The 19,960-nt window shown below is 25.7% G+C and overlaps 5 protein-coding genes across 7 annotated transcripts; 1 reads left to right on the top strand and 4 right to left on the bottom strand.

Moving 5' to 3' along the window:
- Window positions 1-653: 653 nt before the first annotated feature.
- Window positions 654-5,895, bottom strand: LOC106791322 (required for meiotic nuclear division protein 1 homolog). Its single transcript, XM_014756879.1, has 5 exons — window positions 5,266-5,895; window positions 5,006-5,120; window positions 1,448-1,667; window positions 998-1,355; window positions 654-927 (listed from the first exon to the last, which is right to left on the bottom strand). The coding sequence occupies exons 1-5, from the start codon at window positions 5,569-5,571 to the stop codon at window positions 763-765; spliced, it is 1,164 nt and encodes a 387-aa protein (XP_014612365.1). The 5' UTR covers window positions 5,572-5,895; the 3' UTR covers window positions 654-762.
- Window positions 1,742-3,890, bottom strand: LOC106791321 (glutathione synthetase-like). The gene is made up of 3 exons (XM_014756878.1): window positions 3,078-3,890; window positions 2,584-2,990; window positions 1,742-2,498 (listed from the first exon to the last, which is right to left on the bottom strand). Exons 1-3 carry the CDS (start codon window positions 3,728-3,730, stop codon window positions 2,074-2,076), a joined length of 1,485 nt encoding a protein of 494 aa, XP_014612364.1. The 5' UTR covers window positions 3,731-3,890; the 3' UTR covers window positions 1,742-2,073.
- A 117-nt stretch (window positions 5,896-6,012) lies between the features above and the next one.
- LOC106791320 (conserved oligomeric Golgi complex subunit 2) lies at window positions 6,013-10,242 on the bottom strand. Its single transcript, XM_014756877.1, has 11 exons — window positions 9,840-10,242; window positions 9,448-9,675; window positions 8,898-9,164; window positions 8,409-8,710; window positions 8,166-8,283; window positions 7,766-8,088; window positions 7,617-7,683; window positions 7,348-7,528; window positions 6,991-7,270; window positions 6,724-6,904; window positions 6,013-6,633 (listed from the first exon to the last, which is right to left on the bottom strand). Exons 1-11 carry the CDS (start codon window positions 9,909-9,911, stop codon window positions 6,550-6,552), a joined length of 2,103 nt encoding a protein of 700 aa, XP_014612363.1. The 5' UTR covers window positions 9,912-10,242; the 3' UTR covers window positions 6,013-6,549.
- Window positions 10,243-10,470: 228 nt separating this feature from the next.
- Window positions 10,471-14,722, top strand: LOC106791325. 3 transcript variants are annotated; one of them, XM_014756883.1, is made up of 7 exons: window positions 10,471-10,482; window positions 10,581-10,896; window positions 10,986-11,103; window positions 11,537-11,890; window positions 11,987-12,265; window positions 12,402-12,682; window positions 12,780-14,722. In XM_014756883.1, the coding sequence occupies exons 2-7, from the start codon at window positions 10,799-10,801 to the stop codon at window positions 13,603-13,605; spliced, it is 1,956 nt and encodes a 651-aa protein (XP_014612369.1). In that variant the 5' UTR covers window positions 10,471-10,482; window positions 10,581-10,798; the 3' UTR covers window positions 13,606-14,722. The 3 variants fall into 3 exon arrangements, with proteins under 3 accessions (XP_014612369.1, XP_014612368.1, XP_014612370.1); XM_014756882.1 differs by lacking the exon at window positions 10,471-10,482 and having other exon boundaries at window positions 10,500-10,896; XM_014756884.1 differs by lacking the exons at window positions 10,471-10,482; window positions 10,581-10,896; window positions 10,986-11,103 and adding an exon at window positions 11,114-11,434.
- Window positions 14,723-14,819: 97 nt separating this feature from the next.
- LOC106791305 (uncharacterized protein C1orf158 homolog) lies at window positions 14,820-16,169 on the bottom strand. The gene is made up of 4 exons (XM_014756844.1): window positions 15,727-16,169; window positions 15,449-15,576; window positions 15,132-15,317; window positions 14,820-15,023 (listed from the first exon to the last, which is right to left on the bottom strand). The coding sequence occupies exons 1-4, from the start codon at window positions 16,009-16,011 to the stop codon at window positions 14,924-14,926; spliced, it is 699 nt and encodes a 232-aa protein (XP_014612330.1). The 5' UTR covers window positions 16,012-16,169; the 3' UTR covers window positions 14,820-14,923.
- Between the last annotated feature and the right edge of the window lie 3,791 nt (window positions 16,170-19,960).

Genomic DNA, 19,960 nt, shown 5'->3' with positions numbered 1-19,960 from the left:
ATATATATAATATATAAATAATTGAAATTATTTTTATTTTATATCGCGTATACTTTGTATACACTATTTATATATTTTTTTACTAGAATAAATGTTAAGTAATTGATTGAATAAATTGAATAGATTGAATAAATAGTAGCTTGGATTTGATATTGAAAAATAAAATAAAAGGAATAAGAAACAATCAAAGAGATAAAATACAGTAGAATACTCGGCAATGCAGTCACGTAGGGATGAATGCGTATACAACACATCTTCAAATAATAAAAGTATGTCGCGTTGTGATATACGTATACGGGTTAAAGTATATTTAAATACTATACTAATAAAATCCCGTGCAAAAATGACTGCAGTATATTTCAAGTTTAGGTAAAAAGAAAAGTAAATGCGATGGACACGGATAAGCTGGATAAAATTTAACGAATCATGTTGATTTCATTAATCTTTTGCTTTATTTGTTATTTTTTAAATAACTTTTAACATTAACGATCGATAAATTTTAAATTGATTACAAATAAAATGTAGCGTCTTGTGTAAATATTTTGTTAAAAATCTATATAAATTACATTGTTCAGTCAGTTTTCTTGTAAAATAATAATAAAATATTATCGCAGCAAGAATATGAATAAATTAATGTACATATATTTTTCTTAAAAATTACATTTTTAAATATATGTACAATAGTTTAATGAATGTTTTTCAACTCTATACACATTAAAAATGTACGCTTAATATATGTATATGGAAATACCTATGTAATATCTATTTTACAAGAAATCTATCAATATAATGTAAAGTTTCAAATGCGACCTCTACCATTATAAGAATTATAATCATCCATTCTAAACGAATGTGATGTCGATCACTCAAATGACTGGAAAGAATTGCGACGAGCTCCACGCAATGATTTAATTTTTCGTTCATCACCTGCAGAAATATACAAATTAATTTTATTTGAGGAAAATATTGAAGTATCTATTTATCATTTATATCTTACCCTTGTACGTTTTGCTATATTGAAGTATCCATATATTTGTTGATATAAATCTTCCAAATCGTCACGTTCCCAATAAAAATCAGGCGTGTCCAATAAATCTGAACTTAAATTAATTAAATGCCTTAATGCAAATAATTCGCCTTGTTTCCTAAGGACCTCGCGTTGTGACATTCGTAACTTTTGACCACTCCTTAAATCTTCCGTCACAAATTCAACCGTATTTATATAATTGCATAACGATGCTTCCCAGATTCCAAGTTTTACAGATTGTGCCATTGCATTGGAAAACGTAAATTTTTCTAAATTTGTAGCATCTTTTGTAAGTATTATATTTCCATCCTTAATATGACATTTTTTTCTGTAAAATTAATCAAATTATATGTTAAAGTAATTTCTAGTTCGCATTTAATTCTTTCATAATCAATTTTAACATTCAATCGATTTACTCACCCGTTTTCTGTATACGTATAAGTCATTATTTCACTCTCCGCGTGAATTAATTCCGACGTATAACTATTTTCTTCAAAATGTTTTAAAAACTTTAATATGTTCCCACTTTCCAGATCAGGAATATTCCACATAACGACTGTACCTTCCCGGAAAAAATATAATTCTCTCGGTTCGTATCCTACCTCATATTTTGCTATTGCATGAATAACATCTGGTAAAGCTGCGAAGAAAATTGAAACAACAATTGGTAACATATTTATTATACTATTATATTATTTCTTCGTGCAAATTTTATACCTGCAATGTATTTTTATTAAGTGAATTTAATACAACGATGACATATATATCATCATATATTTTTTATCATATAAAACACGCGCATACACACATACATACCACAAAACTCTTTATAAATACGTTATCAATATTTTTTCATATTACACATATGATGATTATAAAATCCTATGAAAATTCTTACACATTTTATCAATAGCTGTCAATAAAAACTATTTACCAATATTATTCGTAATAAATTTTTATAATAACGTAGAAAACATATATTACTTAATAGCTAATAATTACTTATATCCTATTATTAGTAGAAAATGATAATCATCAAAAGTACGTTAATCTACTAACAAAGGACTGTCACATGCGCCTAAACCAGCTGCTACTCCGCCTTCGTTGGCAGTAGCTAATTTAGTTCTTAACATATGACCAGCCTGTTTATTAACATATATATTTTTATGATCGGCAATAATAACACCAAAAATTCCTAATTCTGAAACTAATTCTTTTGGCTGTAAATAATTATTACTCTCTGGTCTAATCATATAATTTAATTGACTCGGTGGAATAATTTTATTCATAAGAATCCATGCTACACGTTCTTGTTTATTCTTAATATCTAACAAGAACTTTTTTATATCCGTTCCATACACATTATTACATCCTCCTTCTCTTTGCGGTTTTAATACGAATTGTTCAGGATTTTTAATACCCATTTCTATAGCTTCATTTCCATGATCATCAAAATCAAGAGCATATAAGCCTAAGAAATAAAAGAGGAAAAGAGGGAAAAAATATTTGCAGGTATGCAATATACTTGCATATGAAAGTAGTATAATTATACTAACCAGTGAATATTTCTTTAATATTTGTAACATTATTTTCATCCTTTAAAAATTTCGCAACATTTCCAGATTTAGCTAGAGCCTGTTGAACTTTTTTGGTTCCTGCTAAATGATATTGTATAGAGGGACACTTAATTGCTAAAGATCTTTCTATTAATAATCTAACATCCCATTCTTTTTTTGTATGGTATTGTCCAGGTTCGTAACCACATCTATAATAAACTAATGCTACAATATAATCATCCACTATTAATTCCTTATTAGACCCTAATTTGGCAGTAGTAATCATTTCAGTCAGAGTACGTCGAATTACTTTAATATTAGGGTTTTGCTTTTTTATTTCAAATTCATGAAAACGTTGATCGCATATATTATAAGGAATGTCTTCAACAATAAATAAAATAATAGCTCTGAAAACAATATTATCCATTCTATAGAAAAAATAATATCAAACAAACAAAGTATAATATTATATTTCTATTTGATAATAGACGCACTGTGAATCTCCATATAATGTCCATGCTTTGATCATAGCTGCGCATAACTCTTGCAATACATTATTTTCAGGAAGATTATTCAACTGATCATTATATCCAAGTTCTTGTAATACAAATCTATGTAACCTAGTGGATGCTTGTCCCAACCATCCAAATCCAGAAGCTATTGTATTTATCTCTACTTGTTTCCAACAACAATAGGGTATATATTGTCTATATTCGTTTCCTTCTGCACAACTAGTATCTAACATTAAATCTGATCGAAGTAGACCCAAAGAAATTTTCTGCGTAATTCCTTCCTCATAGATGGTTTCATATATATTGAAAAGCATTCTAGTAAAATGATCAACTTTTATCGTTTCTTTTAAAGTCTCTTTTAAAAAATTGTAATCATGTGCTACTTCGTGTATAAGTAGATTTAATACTGGTTGAATACGACAGGCTTTTTCAAATTCTTTTCTGGGAAATGGCGATGGTAACAGAATAAATGGTGCAAATTGTAACATATTTCTATTGAAATTTATCTTCGATCTCATACACATTCCATGCATGAGCGCCCAATCAATTGCTTTCTCTACCAATTCGTGTTGTTCTTTCTTTGCTGAAGGTAACGAAAATGGAACATCCATGCATGGTATCTTATTATTGCTCATTTTTCAAATATATTGAGCGCTATAATTTTTCATCAAATTCTTACAAAAACTGTCGTAATTGTTGTTACTATAGAAGTAATGTTAAAACACTTTCACTATTTTACACTTTCTTTGGTTTTTAATAAGAATATATTTTAATTTCTCTTTCTTTCTTTATATGTTTTTCTTATAATTCAAATAACAAACACACAAACACACGCATGCACGTGTCAAGCACACATATATATATATCTTTGTACAAATAATTTCATTTAAAAATTATATTCATAAGCCAATAATAAATGATCATAAAAATAGGATAAATAAAATCAATAAAAAATTATATTTGACGAATAGAAACCACGTGATCGATTTATGACATAACTATGAAAATGAAAAAATACACATAGCATATATATATATATATATGTATATATTTATATTCCTGATTAATTTTTAGTAATTTTCAGAAAAAAGAATGATCAAAAAAAGACACTTTTAAAACGTATGTATGTACGTATGTATATACGTATTTTTTGCAATACACTTGTAAATTAAATATGAACAACTAAAGATAATTTGTATGATAAATAATGCATGGTTATCTACATTTCTTATCTTTTTTTCGAGTACTTTTTAAAAATATTAATATGTACATATATTAATAAAGTTAAACGCTCATTGGATAAGGTTAATCACGTGAATTTACTGCTTGTCCAATCAATAAGAAAATTACATCACTGATTTTAAATCTATATGGATTGGGTTGCCCGAAAGTTGGAATATGCCGATCTATTAATAGATATTAGATAAATATTTTTATTGTACATTAATTTTTCACTAAATCGGCACGAACTTTTCGGATAACTCAATATTTGTACCATTAAGTTGCCCGAAAAATTCATGCTGATTTACAAAAATCTTTATACATACTTAAAAATGTAAATTAAATATATACGTGAATGAACTGAAAAGTTTTGAGCCTAGTATAGAAACATATCCTTGTATTCATAAATCGGCATAAACTTTTTGAGCAACTTAATAGATTTTTTTCAAAAAGATAATCAATAATTGTTATGAATTATTATATTCCTTATTTTTCAACAATGTTTCTAATTCGCATTTAACTTATTAGTAAAAAAATTCAGAAAACATTTTTTAAATATAAGAAACATAAATTTGTGTTTATCATTATATATCTTGACATCTAAAGTTTAAGTTTATTTTTATGTAAAACTAATAGATTAGATATTAAATTAAATTTTATAATAGCATAAAATTGTATTTATTACTTACGGTTTGTAGATGTACAAATCTTCTGAGGGATATACAGCTGCTGACTTAAGAGTCCTGCTTCTAAGTTTTCTAAATTATACTCCTCCGCTGTAGCCAATGCTTTTATGATCCAAACCTAACGGAAAAAAAATACTTTTAATTAATGTTATAGAATCTAATTATTAAAACTATTAAAATAATGAACTTTACTTAATAACGTAATTTTCTCAATTAAAAATTTATTTTTAATTTTATTTAGAGAAGAAGAGAATTTAACTTACTCCAGGAGTTAAAGATGCTTCTTCTCCTACCACTTGTTTATTTTTCCTTATTGATCTCTTTTTTAATTGAAGCGTTGAAATATTCTCTTGAATTCCTGTCTTATTAGTTGCAATACTTTGGAGAAACTGAATCTTATGAAAAGATCTACAGGAAATAAATACATTCATATTTACAGAGTAACTTAGTGGTACAGTAATCTTTTTTTGAGTGAACGTAAACACATTTTCAACTTTACGGTAAATACCACAATTTATACTCTGCCTACACGGTATTAATACTAATCGATTTAATATAGCACAACTCATTTTTTATTTCTTTTATTTATATTTTGTTATTTGTTAAAGAATGAAAATATTATTTATAAGTATTAAATTATCTAGATAATAATTTAACAAATGCACCTATGTTGTTTATGTACGTTACATGAACAATTTGTTATTATCAAATAAATATTTACTATAAAATTGAATAGTATATAAAATTCAAACATTTAAACTATCAATAATACGTAAAGACTCAATATTATTTAAATTCACCGCTTCACATATTATAGAGGTTATATTCACAAATAGGTTATATCCACGAGAATGGGCAAGAATAAATGAAAAACTTTAAGAATGGCCGACGAATTAATACATAACGTCATCTACCGGTAAGATAATAAATTGATCTTTTCACAAGTCTTATGGAATTCTATAAAATTTACTAATCTTTTTTTGCATATGTAATAATTCTTCTAGATAATATTATTAGTATTTTATTGCTATGAATATTATTTTATTAAATACAGAAGAAATAATGCACGTTGTTTTATAATAAATATAAATAATAATTTGTCAAGAAGTTATATATATTGGTATCTTCATAGTTTTTATATAGAAATATACTTTTTAATGATATAATATCGATTTATAGATTTTTACCTGTTACAAAAGAAATAGTGGAATATATTACGTATATATACACATATATTGTAATCATCGTACATGTCTAACTAATCAATCTATAAATTGCATGTTTATTATTGTTTACCAAATATGTATTGATTTCATGCGAGTTGTTCTGAAAAAAAATTAACTATTTTATATTGTTTGATGTTCATTAACTCAGTTCTTCGATTCATCTACGTGAATGATATAAAGGCACAGTGTATTTATATACACCCAAATAATAAATCAAGAAAAATATAGCGTTCTTCTAACACGCTTTTATTCATTTATTTTCTTACACCTGTCGTTTAAGTCATACGAACTGAGCGAAATGTAATGAACAGTTTAAAAATATTACTTTTTTAAAGCTGCTTCTACAGCTTGTGATAATTCTTGTAAATGTGATATATTTGAAACTGGTATATCGAGTTCAGTAATCTGAAACATTATACAACTCAATGATATATGATTTTTTATATCACACACACAAAGATATTAATAAATCATAATAATTTATTAAATACTCACAGTTGCGCTATATGCATTGACATCAATTTGTAACTGAATACGGATTTTTTCATCATCAGTAATTCCTTGAAAATCTAGCGGGAGTACACCTGTCGATTTATCACGTATTCTTTTCAATCTTCTTAAACTTTCTTCTGTTTTTTGAACAGATGTCAATACATCTGTTACCGATGTTAAATAACTAAAATGAGAATATGTATATGTTATAAAATAGTTATATTTACTATATATTTAAATTAATATATTTCCTTATGTTCGTTTACTTACCGTTCAGTTAACAAAGACAGCGCCAATTGTAGCCACGTCGTAACATTTGTTGGTACAAAGTCATTATAATTATTACGAAAATTGGCAAGAAAACTCAGTGCATTTTTAACATATGCACAAGGTTTAGTAGGTACTTCTCTATTAGTACGTCTATACAATCTTGGAATGTCGCTTACTTGTTTCAAGTATATCACGCAGTGTGTTATAAGTTCGTTTACAATTTCTTCTGTTGTAAGTGGCAAAATCATTTTAATTGCTTTAGATGTTTCGGTCAAGCAATCTGAAATAATATTTACAATAATATCTAAATCCTTAAATTTTCTAGTAAAACATATTGGATTATAATCAATAAATTACCTTCTAATAATTTCGATGTAGTTGAATTTTGGTTTGGATTTTTTACTTGTACTATCCGTAGGAGATTTGGTAATCCATTAACAAATTTTTCTACGTCGCAGTATAAATGTATTAAAAAATCCAATTTAGAATTATTATTGCTATTCGCTATACCTTCAGATTTTTTACTTTCTTGCAATTTCTTTATATATAGAACATTAATTAAAGTTTATTAATTACTGTTTTACATATATTTATTAATGAAGAAATAAATTATATATCATATATACTTGTTTAACTGCTGTACAAGCCCATGTTTGATATCTTGAACATACTTGCAGAGTCAATTTCCAAAATCTGTAAACAATTATTTAAAAAAAAGAGGACTACCGATATGAATTTAATATTATATAGCACGCTTATTGAAAATATTATTTACTCTTGAAAAAGTTGAGAAAGATATATATTTTCAGACCATATCCTATGCAAATTATTCCAAACTATAAACGTTGTATGAAGAGAAAATTCTTCTAACATTAAAATATTGGCAGATCCTTTAATCAAGTCAGATGAAATTGGCTCTTTAAAAGCCGTCTCGACTGTACCGGCTATTTCTTGAAATCGAATTTGAAAATAAACTGGTAAATTCCATTTTTTAAGAAAATTTTTATATTGTAAATGATCTTTCAAGATGCTTCCACGTGCAGGCACGTCATAAAATTCTTCAAGCTTTTTACGAAAACACATTGTTTCTGTATATCTCTGCAAATATAAAATAACAAAAGTCATTAAAAAAATTTATATTTATATATAATCTTCGAGTTTGTTGTATCACTTACTTTATGAAACAACTCAGGATTTCCAGGTGCAAAAATATACTTCAACTCCTGATCTATTTTTTCCTCTATTTCAATCCAAAAACTATTTACTAAAAAATTAAAACCCTTTACTTTTATCCTAAAATATAATTCAAACAATATTTACATTATATAAAATTTAATTAATAATTTATATTTATGTATATGAATATAAATATTTATTATTAATCATATAACTCAATTAATACAAAAAATGTGAGATACCTATTGGAGTATAACGTGATGTCTAAAAGTTGTTTGAGTTCTCCGCTTAAAATATTTAACAATCTATGGTAAATACTTTGAAGATTATTAAATTCAGTTTGTGAGTTTTCATCTTGAAGTATATTACTTATAATTGGACTAATGACATCTCTTCTTACCACTGATTCTGCAGTTGTAATATTATCAAGCATAATATAGATTCTCAAGCAACGAATTAATAAATTATTATCTTTCTCATGTATACAAGCTAAAAATAACTCATTCAGATGCATTATTAGAAGATCTTCTAATTTCTTGCTTTCCTATATAAAATTTTTCATATTAGTAGAATAATTTATATACAACTTTATTGTAAAAAGAAAAAAAATGTATTTAAGCATACTTTTAAATGTTCTTTCATTTATAATTTACTATTTCATTTGATTTAATACTGAATAGTGTAATTTAAGAAATATTGTTCAAATGTATTCGTAAAAATATAATACATACTGTCTGTTGATCTACAGAAATATCTGATCTGCATCTGGATATATGAAATTTTAAATGATTTAGTTCTGCTGTAGCTTGTTCTAAAACATCTATTTTCGTGTAACTTTCCATATAATTATCCACCGATAACATCGATGACAATTTCTTTAAACATTTGTAAACACATTGCAAGCTGTGTAAACTCTGTTTCTGTAATTTTATTTGACAATCATCGGTCAGACTATCGGATAGAATTGTTATTTCGTCATCTAAAGTTTGCTGTATTTGCTAATAAGAAATGATAAAAATTAGAAACATAATGCATACACACACACACATACACATAGTTAGTCTAAAAGAGTATTGTCTATTTTATAATTCATAATATAATTAAAATTATATATCACTATGCCCACAGCATACGACATCACGTTGGTGTAGCAAATAAATGTCTTTGACAAATACCAGACAATAAAGTGTTGAAAGATCTAATTTTCAATGCTTTCTTAAACTAAATTTGTGTAAATATATCTACAGATAAAATATTGCAATGAGATAAAAAATTGATTACCATGACTTCCTCTCTGAGTTGGCTAAGTGGTATTTCCAAGCCATTAATTGCTTTGTCAAGACCGATGAGATTACTTGAAAGATTAACAAAATCCGTGTAATCTCTGTTAATTAAATCAATCATTGCAGATCTTAATAATTTCAAATACATTCCTAAATCATCTCTCATAGTTTCAAGTTTCACAACTTTTCTATGGTCTTGAAGGAAAGTATCCACATTGAAATTACCCTATAATAAATAATTCTTGATATTAATAATAAAAACAACTTTTTTACAAAAACAGTGCGATACATTATATATTTATAACAATATTTGTATACACAATTTGAATTTGATTTAATTTCTGTTCAATTATTTTGATATTTCAAATAGATTACAAAATCATACTAAACCTGAATAAATTCATGCTCCAAAAAACATAAATCCTTGGGGGCTACCGGTAAACTCGGTTTATCATCAGACATGATTTACTCTCACAATTATGAATTAACAATTATGCATAAATAATCTTATTAAATCCACTGACATGAGCTGTCATTAATATAACCTCAAATAAAAACTCCAGACCATCCAATTTTTTCTATTTTTTTTAAATATCTATGAATTTTATGCTTATTATAATCAATTACAATTAAATTAATTTTCTATGTATAAATTATTAGTCTAATATCGATTTTATCTAATTATCCTTAATAAATATTCACATTTCAATAATCTTAACATAAGACAGTGTTCGTTGATTGGATACTGATCAGATGACGTCACACATTATCACCAGTTTTTAAAGCATATATGAATAATTCATAGAATCTGGTCAAATTCAATAGAATTTATGTAACTACATAATATTTAAAGACCATCAGATACAACAATATGATTTGTCAATATTCTCAAGAATTTATTATGATTGGCATTGTAAATATTTTCTATTAAATTGTCCAATTATATAAAATACATTATGTATATGATGTACGTATACAAGTATATATCTACCTACATATACATATGTATTGTTAAAATTGCACTTAATGTTTAGTAAGTTATAATAACTAAAAAAAATTAACTATTAAATATCATTTTTTTTCCTAGCAATTCATGTTTTAGTTTGATAATGTAATTACATGTTTTTACAGTTAACAAAATTACATAACACATATGTATGCGCTATCGATAATACAGAGCTAACAGAAATAACAGAATTTTAATGACAAGTAAAATTGTAAGGTTAAGGTTAAAGGACCTATGAGTTTGGCGGGAGATGCTGAATAAAATTCACGACGTTAAAAACGCTAGTGGTTTGCAGTTTTAAAAAAAATTTCAATGAAGACTGTTTATTTAGTAACATGAAAAAATGGATTCTGTGTATTACTTGATGTGTAATTTTATATCCATCTTCATTACGATTCTTTTAATATTTGTCACGTGTGTTGTTGTCTTCCAAAAGCTAAAGTAAGAACTTATAGCTTATATGAATATTGTGAATATATCTTTAACTGGAAGTATTTATAATTATTATTATAATACTTTTTCTTGTTAAGGTTAAGATGGCCTATAAAGGTAAATTGCTGGTTTTGTAATAATAACACAAAAGTGAGACGAGAAAAGATCGATTGGTGGTTATGTCCATCTTGTGAACAGTTCAATGGATTTTCCAAGGTAATTTTCCAATTATATTAAAAATACAGAGCGTCCTCTAACTAGTGGTACAAGCGAGCAGGCATGATTCTACATGAAAAACTAACGAAAATATAGAATAAAATGTGTCACATAAAATAAAATTTTGTCATATAAGGCTTTGTTTTGGAGAAAAAAAAGCTTAAAAATTTATCGAGTACGTGTGCACTTGACTGAGCTTACAATCCTGGAAACTAAAAATTTTGTTTAATAAACATAAGAGAAAAACTGATACAAGACATATCATCAGATTAACAATGTTTATAAACATATGTATTAAGAAGCATAAAAATGCTCTCCGAAATATCTGAGAGTAAGATAGTAAAATTCAATGAGCTAAAATTGAATCTGTAAAATGAATCTAATAATATTCACAAATTTTATTATAAATTTTTTTTATTATTTATTTTTTTAGGATGGAAATTATATGTATGATATACCAGAGCAATATAAAGCTTTTACCAATAACTCTATAAAGTATTGTAATAGTAAATCTAAAACAGTACCGTTCTCAAAGAATACATTTTGTAAGAAATGCAATAAACATCAGAAAGTTAAATTAATACAACTTTCGAATTTTGAGCCAACCAATGAAAAAAAATACTATGAAGAAGTTAAACAATTTAAAGATTCTTTAGAATTAAAATATCCACTTTGTAAAAATTGTAATGACATAGTACAAAATGTATTAGCTAAACAGAAAATGTGGCTTGATCATTATAAAATAATGTTTTTTAAACGTAAACCTTTACATCATACATTTATTATTGTAAGTAATATCATTTCTTTTAATAATAATCTAAGTTTATATGAATTTTGGAGTTGCGAAATCTTAATATATTAGTCTTTGTTTATTCGATTGCAGAATGCAAAACAATTCGAAGGGTTTTTCAGAGTAATTTCAACTATTTTTGATTCAGTTATTGTATATAATACTGAACTTTTATTGTTACCTATTGGAGGATTAGTTTTTCAATTATGTGCATGCTGGGCTGGAGCAGCAAAGAGAAGAAATTCTGATATTTTATTGGCTTTTTTATGGATTTGTATAATCATACTTACATCTTTTAAAGAATATAAATTACTCAAAACAGATCTTCACAACGATTGGTTTTCTCTCGAATATGTAACTCAATATCATGCGGTGCGTATTACAAAATTAGTATTTAAAAAAAGTTTGTATGATGACAATAGAAAGTAATATAGATAATTTAAATAAATATAATATTTTATGTTTATTATATTCGTATATTGCACAAGTTTGATTTTACATGTTTTAGGTCATTTGCTTTGCATTAATAATAGGTTTCATGAATATTACACCCAAATCGAATATTAAAGTAAGGAAAGATCTCTTTAAGAAAATAGAAACAAATATAAACAATTCCAAAACACAAATATTTCCTGAAATCGAAATAACAAATAGTACACAGAAGTTTGTTAAACAAGTAGATACAGATTTAAACGAAACTGCCAATTCTTCAGTGAACTTGACCAAATATTTAATGACTCCTGTTTCTGTTGATATTCCTGATCCTGTTGGTACAACACTATCATCAACGTATGTATTTTTTACTTCAAACCTTAATTTAATTCAACTTTAATATATAAATATTTAAAAATATTAATTTATATTAAATTTTGTTGTTGTTTAACAGAACTGGCCCAGAATTATCTAAATTATCGACATCAACGAATAATTTAGATATCCGTTCTACTTTACAATTTAAAAATAATCAATTTGATAATTCTGAATTAGACGATAGCATGAGTACGCTCAGTATATTTTCATCAGATGACAATGTACCGAATTGCCAAATAAGAACACCTAAGATATTTGAAAAGAAAATCTATAGTACAGTTAGTCCTGATCTATTCAAAAAATCAAATAATATGTTTGGCAAAAGGAATATTTTATCACCGCCTAAATTAAAATCAGTAACACAAACGTCGTGGGTTGCTGGTGGATATTGGCAAGAAGGCATGGATACTCCATCATTATCAAGGTCATCCAGTCAAAGTTCTGGTTTTGGTTCTGTCGGTTCTAACTGTGCTCCTTCTAGAGAACCCTCCATTCACGAATTGGATCAATGTTCTATTATCTCGGACGCATCATTGTCATATTATGGTCAAAAGCAAAACACTGTGAAATCAGTTAAGCGTTTTTGTCAGCCTATTCAATCGTATTCTTTTATAAAACCGAAAAATCCAACGTGCCATCAAACATTGAAATTCTCACAAAGTCATTTGTTACCTCAGCAAATATTAACGTCACATTTTGCAAAGAATAATGCTAATTATGACGAGTGTTATTCGCAACAGTCGAAAATCTGCACAGATGAAATGGAAAATTCAATGAACACACAACAAATAATTCATTCACCTTATAAAACAGTATCAAATAATACTTTTTGGTTACATGCATTGTTGTGTGGTTCGCTTTTATTAAATATTCTAGCAGTTTGTACAACTTTGTTGCGTTAAGAAAGTATCGTTAGTACCATTAGTAAGAGACAGATTTTTATTTTTTCTCAAGAATTTTTTTTTTCAGTATTTACCGTAACCACGGAACGTAATTTATCTATTCGCTGTCAATAGATAGCGTTTCATATACTGCCAATATATCATAACATATTAATAAAAGCCTGATAATTATCCGAATAAGCATTTAAAAAATGTCTCCGTACAAAGTACAACTTTGTACATGTAATTAAAGTATTGTTTTTATACATCATATGATATTTACGTATTTGATATAAAAACAATTTTGATGCATCTGTGAATCATGAAATTTGTGATATGATGAAAGAAAGGAAAAAAAGAAAAAAGAATATAATGTGTTCAATCAAGATATTATAATTAAAAAAAAATTATTGTATTTACTTTTTACTACTCTAAGGATTTCCTATTTTTTATTCTTATCGATATTGACTTATGTTTTGTGTGTCTACATAATGCTTACAAAAAAACGTTCATTTTGTGCAGTTACATGAGTTTATTGTTAATAATAATTAATATAGTACTTGTTTTTTTTTTGATAAAAAGAATAATTTATTTTTCAATAATGCGTTTTATGTATAAATAAAATATAATAATATTTATAATTCTATTGTGTCCAGCACTTGTATAAATTGCCAAAGATTATATTTTCTTTTACTCGATTTCATAATATCTTTTTTATAAATTTGATGCATAGTAGTTTACACATTTAAAAATAAATTTCCAAGCATTAAAATACATTCTTTCCTATATTAAATTTCAATAGTTTAATCAGAGATGTAAGTTATAATAATATATCTTAATTAAATGAAATTTTGTATTCAAATAAAAATAAGAAAAACTTGTTACGAATTGAGTTGATGATGAATAAGTATCGTAAACAAATATACAATGAAACATAATTAAGGTCTTGACCTTCCGTACTGTACATATTTTTGTGTAAATAGAGATGCAAAAAGGAATGGTGACTTGATGTACGTTGACAGTAACGGTATGATTAGGAATAGACTTAAGTATAAGTTAAATTAGTTTGTAAATAGAATATTATTATCAAATTTTTGTAATTCTAAAAGAAAGGAAAAAAAATATTACTACTATTATATATAAAAAATTGTACAAATTTAAGAACAAAATGTTAACTATTTATTTAACTTTTTGTATCAAACAAATTAATATAATCATATGAATGAGTTTCCTATAATAATAAATACGTTTTATAATCTAAAATTATTATCTTTAAGAAACATGGAAGAAGGAAAATATTTTGGAAGGTAGGTTGCTTTCAATTTACAATTTTGCTATTTTAGTTAGAAAAAGCAACCGGACAACTGTTCGAATATTCATTGATATGGTTTAAGCTGCTTAAATATGATATGTTTGTGTTCAATCGTTTTCTATGAAACCTTTAGAAAGATAAGTAATAATAAATATCTAAATATATACATAAATATTGTTTGTTAGGCACAAAACTGAAAGTTCATTATTTTATAATCTCAAAGAAACAGACTTACTTCTTATTTATAAGAGAAACATCCTGAATTTTGTACTCATCTTGATACGTAGTTCTCCATCTGCAATACTGTATTGCATCGTTTGAAGTACTATCCCACCAAACTTGTAATACATTTTTAATACCAGTTTTTGTTAAATTCCCAAAATCTTTAGTTAAATCTTGCTCTGGTAACCATTTATTTTTCCTTCAATGTAGTTTTATTAATTAATACGTATGTTTCTTAAACAAACGCGTTGTATAACAAAAATTAACAAATTTCGAATGAATATACCGTGAGATAATTAATACTTAATATCGAATATTAACACAAATTACCTTAGATTATAGATTCTATAAGATTTTTGTAATTGCTTAGGTAGAATTCTGTAGCTTAAATCATATGTTGTAGTCATATTGTTACAATATGATTTTCCATGGCAATCCGTTAATGTACTCGACAAACCCTGTTTGGGTAAAATAAAAAATAGTATTAAAGTATTCAAAGACATCATTATAAATACTTTATATTCATATACAAAAATAACAAGACATTTAAAAAAAGAAGCTTTAAATCAAAACATTTATTAACAACATATTTGTAACATATGATTTACCTCATTTTCTATTTTATTATCCCAAAATTCTACTTGATCATTTTTGTATATGTTGGTATCGTAAGGTTTATAATGTTGCTTGTATATTGTTATCCAATTATTAGAGAAAGGTATGCAAGGTGCACGATGCTCCAGCCAATTTCCAATTAAAACTTTTGAATCATACTTTGCTTTACTCGTTGGAGGTATACTATCTAATTTGTCTTGTTTATTATTCAACTTCATGTGTAGGTCGGTCAATGATAAATTTATTGAATGCTTCAAGTTACCACTTAGTACAGGCATCTTAATTAAATTCAATACTAATTATTTCTTATATTATTTATAAATATTAATATCGCGTTAATAATATAAATTATGATAACAACGAGGATATTTAAGAATAAGTGATATCAGGATGTTTTAACGTACGGAACATTTATCGAATATAAGTAGATTTAATATTATATTTTTTATGGTATTTTTAAATAAATAGTCACAAGTACGTTAATTTTATCAAATTTTAATATATAAGTGATGTTTTTTTAATATTAATAATAATAATAATAATAATAATAATAATAATAATAATAATAATAATAATAATAATAATAATGATATAATATTATTTGTTAGGAATATATACTTACAATTAAATATAATTATATATTACGATTGTTATTATCTCGATTCTAAAGCCTCTCTTCTATATTTTGGACATAAATTATATAATGATTTATGATAAAATATATTTGACAAAAAATATATAAGCATAAAAAACATATTGTTGTCATTCATATCGAAATATACAGGGTAAGTCTCGGAACATGACGTTTCAAAATAACTCGTAAAATATACATTGTATGAAAAGATTTTTCCTGCATAGTTAAACTATATTAGGGGGCCTGTATATGTTGATCCATGTGTATATATGTATGAAAGGTGTATGTAACATATTATACATTATATGACACTTATCCGATGTGGCCTTCTTTTTTTTTCTTTTTTCCAATGTTTACGCACAAATGTATTACATTTGCACAAGCTATTTATATATTCCGTACAAAAAATACCTACAATTGTTAAATAAAATACAAAATATTCCTTTAATCATTTCCAACGATTCTCCACACGAAATTTAATACAACTCTTTGCTCCACTTTATTTTCTATTATAAAAACAGCAAAATCCTGTTGAGTACGACTAATATAAACAGCTGCTGTAAACACGATCAAACATATGGTGCTTAAACTCAGCTGGTAATTAGATACAGCGGTTACCAACTTAAAGGAAAACAAAATTGCCGATACTTTTTAAGCGGGACTTTTAAATTAAAAATTCCAGGTACTTTTTGTACAGAATGTATAGATATATAATTTCATATTTAATACTTATTAAAATGATGAAACATAATTCCATTACTAATCTGTTTATTTTCTTTCATATTCGCGTTACTCCGTTTACAAAGATAGCAGCTATAGATCAATCTCTCCTTTAACAGTAATTGGCTATGTTTATTTATTATTGAATATATTGTTTTACGGAAATTTAATAACTTTAGACACCAAATATATTAATTACGACTAAGTCGTCCTAAAAGTTTTTGTCTTTTTTTTTTTTTTTACTAAGTTTTACGCATGTAATATTTTTTTTTTTAAATGTTACGCGTGTAAAATTTATTGAAACTTTTGGGATGATTTAATAGACTATGAAAAAATGATATTAACTGTGTCGACAATTTTATTATCTATTACAAATTTTTAACCGACTTATTAAACTTCCATTTGATAATCTTTTAGAACATAATCGTTCATTTAATTTAATTTAATTAAATACTTCTATATTAATTCATTTAAATAATTAATAAAAGTATGAAATATATTTTAAATATTTAAGAATAAAAATAACTAAAGCATTATATATATATATATAGAATAACCTGACTCGCAACAGAAAATGGTAAAGGATATAGCAATTATTTCCATTATTATTTCTTATAGAACGAAAATTCTTTCACATGCGTATACAATATTACATAATATTCAATTTGTAATAAATAACAATATTTGCATACAGTTATATGAACACTTATTCCCAGACTGTTTTTTCAGTAAAATTAAATTCATTTGCAATGGTTTATATCCTAACAAATTATAGATCGATATTGTATCTTAATTTCGTTTAGAAACACAAAATTATAATCTTATTGCACATTAGAAAAAAATGAAAAAAAGAATATAAAAATATTATATTTTGATATGAAACGTAACATCGACGAATATATTATATAACGTATAGTAATGTGAGCAGTCGTACAATTTTTCTTACCTCGAAAAGTACGTATTTTGGCAACGTTTAAATAAAATACGAAAAATTCGCTTTCAGTCATCTTTTAATGGGAATTATTTAATAATTCAAAGTGCTATATCCTTTACATCTTGTAATATACATCCAATTATTTTGAATGCAGTGACACAAAGCTTACGATTATTAGTTATTAGTTAATTGTAATCTGTGTATATTCTGCAATGATCCTTTATTTCTGTACGGAAATGTTAATGAGCATTGATTCTTATTCATTTGATGTTCTATAAAAATAAATGTTACGGTTAATGCTGAGATTTTACATCATAATTCATCAGTCAAAGAAAAATACATGAATCATGATACAAAATTCAGCGATGAATATTTTTTTTCTTATTTTTTTTTTTTTTTTTCTATAATAACGAGAGACACATAACAGCATTTTTGTCGTTGATTTTAAATAACAGAGATTAACGCGTTCAGCATTTATGATAAGTTAATGCGTGTATATATATATATGTATATATATGTTTAGTTTTTGAATTATTTGTGAGCACAGTGTATCATATATACTATAATATTAATGTAAATTTAAATTAATACAAAGACATTCAAGTGCATTTACATTTTTTATATACATTTGACAAGAACAAAAAAAAAATTAAAAGTTGCACTCACTCTATGCTCCAAATTCGTCTTTGCTATGTTAACGAATTTAATTTTCTTATTCGCGTTACAAAAATGAAAGATAATGTAAGGAAAATTAACAAATTATCACATAAAAGATATTTGAAAAATAAAATAAAAAAATAATCGATATAGAACAACAGTTGACGGATAATTTCGATGAGAATAATTTCTATGTTACATTCGACGGAAAATGAGAGAGAAGAAAAGGAAGAACAAATAATGTATTACCAATTGAAGGATATGTAACATTTGCAAACTATATTTAGTTACACGTGGCTTCGATATTCATGTTTATGTGGGTATATATATATATACATATATGGAATATATATATATATACATTCTAATTATAAAAAATATTATTCAAATAGTTTATTTCTAACTTAAAACAATAATTTTTAAGTGGGATGCGATTATAATTTTGACACTTTGCAGCAACAGCAGCAACAAGTTTTAGGAACATAAATAGATCTTGTTGTATACATAATCTGAGCTACCTAAGAAATGCATTTCTAGGTAAACACTTGAAAATCTGCTTTTCGCATGAAGGACTATTTCAAGAATAATAATTATTATTTAATATGTACGTTTGCACAGAACGCAAAGCGCGATATATATTTTCACGACTTTGATTTCTCTGTAATATAAATTAGAATAAAAAATAAATTAATATAAATAATTCGATTAGAAAATTATTTCATAACTTTGACTATATAAAAAGTAATATACGTTGTTAATTATTAAGCGAAGATGAATTGTTTTTTTCGTCTATTATTATTTTCTTTTTTCTATAAACATCATTCTCTTTTGGACCTACAAATTTCTGTAAGAAGCCGATGCACTTAACTCACATTAAGCGGGCCCACAAAATAGGTCCAAATTTCTATCATATCTTTAACAGTGTAATATTCAGTAACTACAGAGGAAGTTATTTATAACTAAGAGTACTTATAAGCCATGATTATTCCTATCATTCTTCTCAAGGCCGCATATCCGATCGTATCTCTTAACTGAATTAGAAACATTTTAATTCCAAGTTTAATAGTACCATCCAATACATTCAAGTTTGAATGTATTCATCACGAATTTAATGACATCTGATATGACAAATAAAGTTCATGGTAGACCGGATGTTGTAACGATTAAAATCGCGCAGTATTATTGTTGGTGTTGTTGTTATTATTATTATTATTATTATTATTATTATTATTATTATTATTATTATTATTATTATTATTAATATTATTATTATTCTATCTTA

Source organism: Polistes canadensis, unplaced genomic scaffold (genome assembly GCF_001313835.1).
Source record: "Polistes canadensis isolate GaletaPanama2010 unplaced genomic scaffold, ASM131383v1 scaffold_295, whole genome shotgun sequence".
NCBI lineage: Eukaryota > Metazoa > Arthropoda > Insecta > Hymenoptera > Vespidae > Polistes > Polistes canadensis.
Note: the sequence above shows the minus strand (reverse complement) of the source record. Positions and strands in the feature narration are given on the sequence as shown.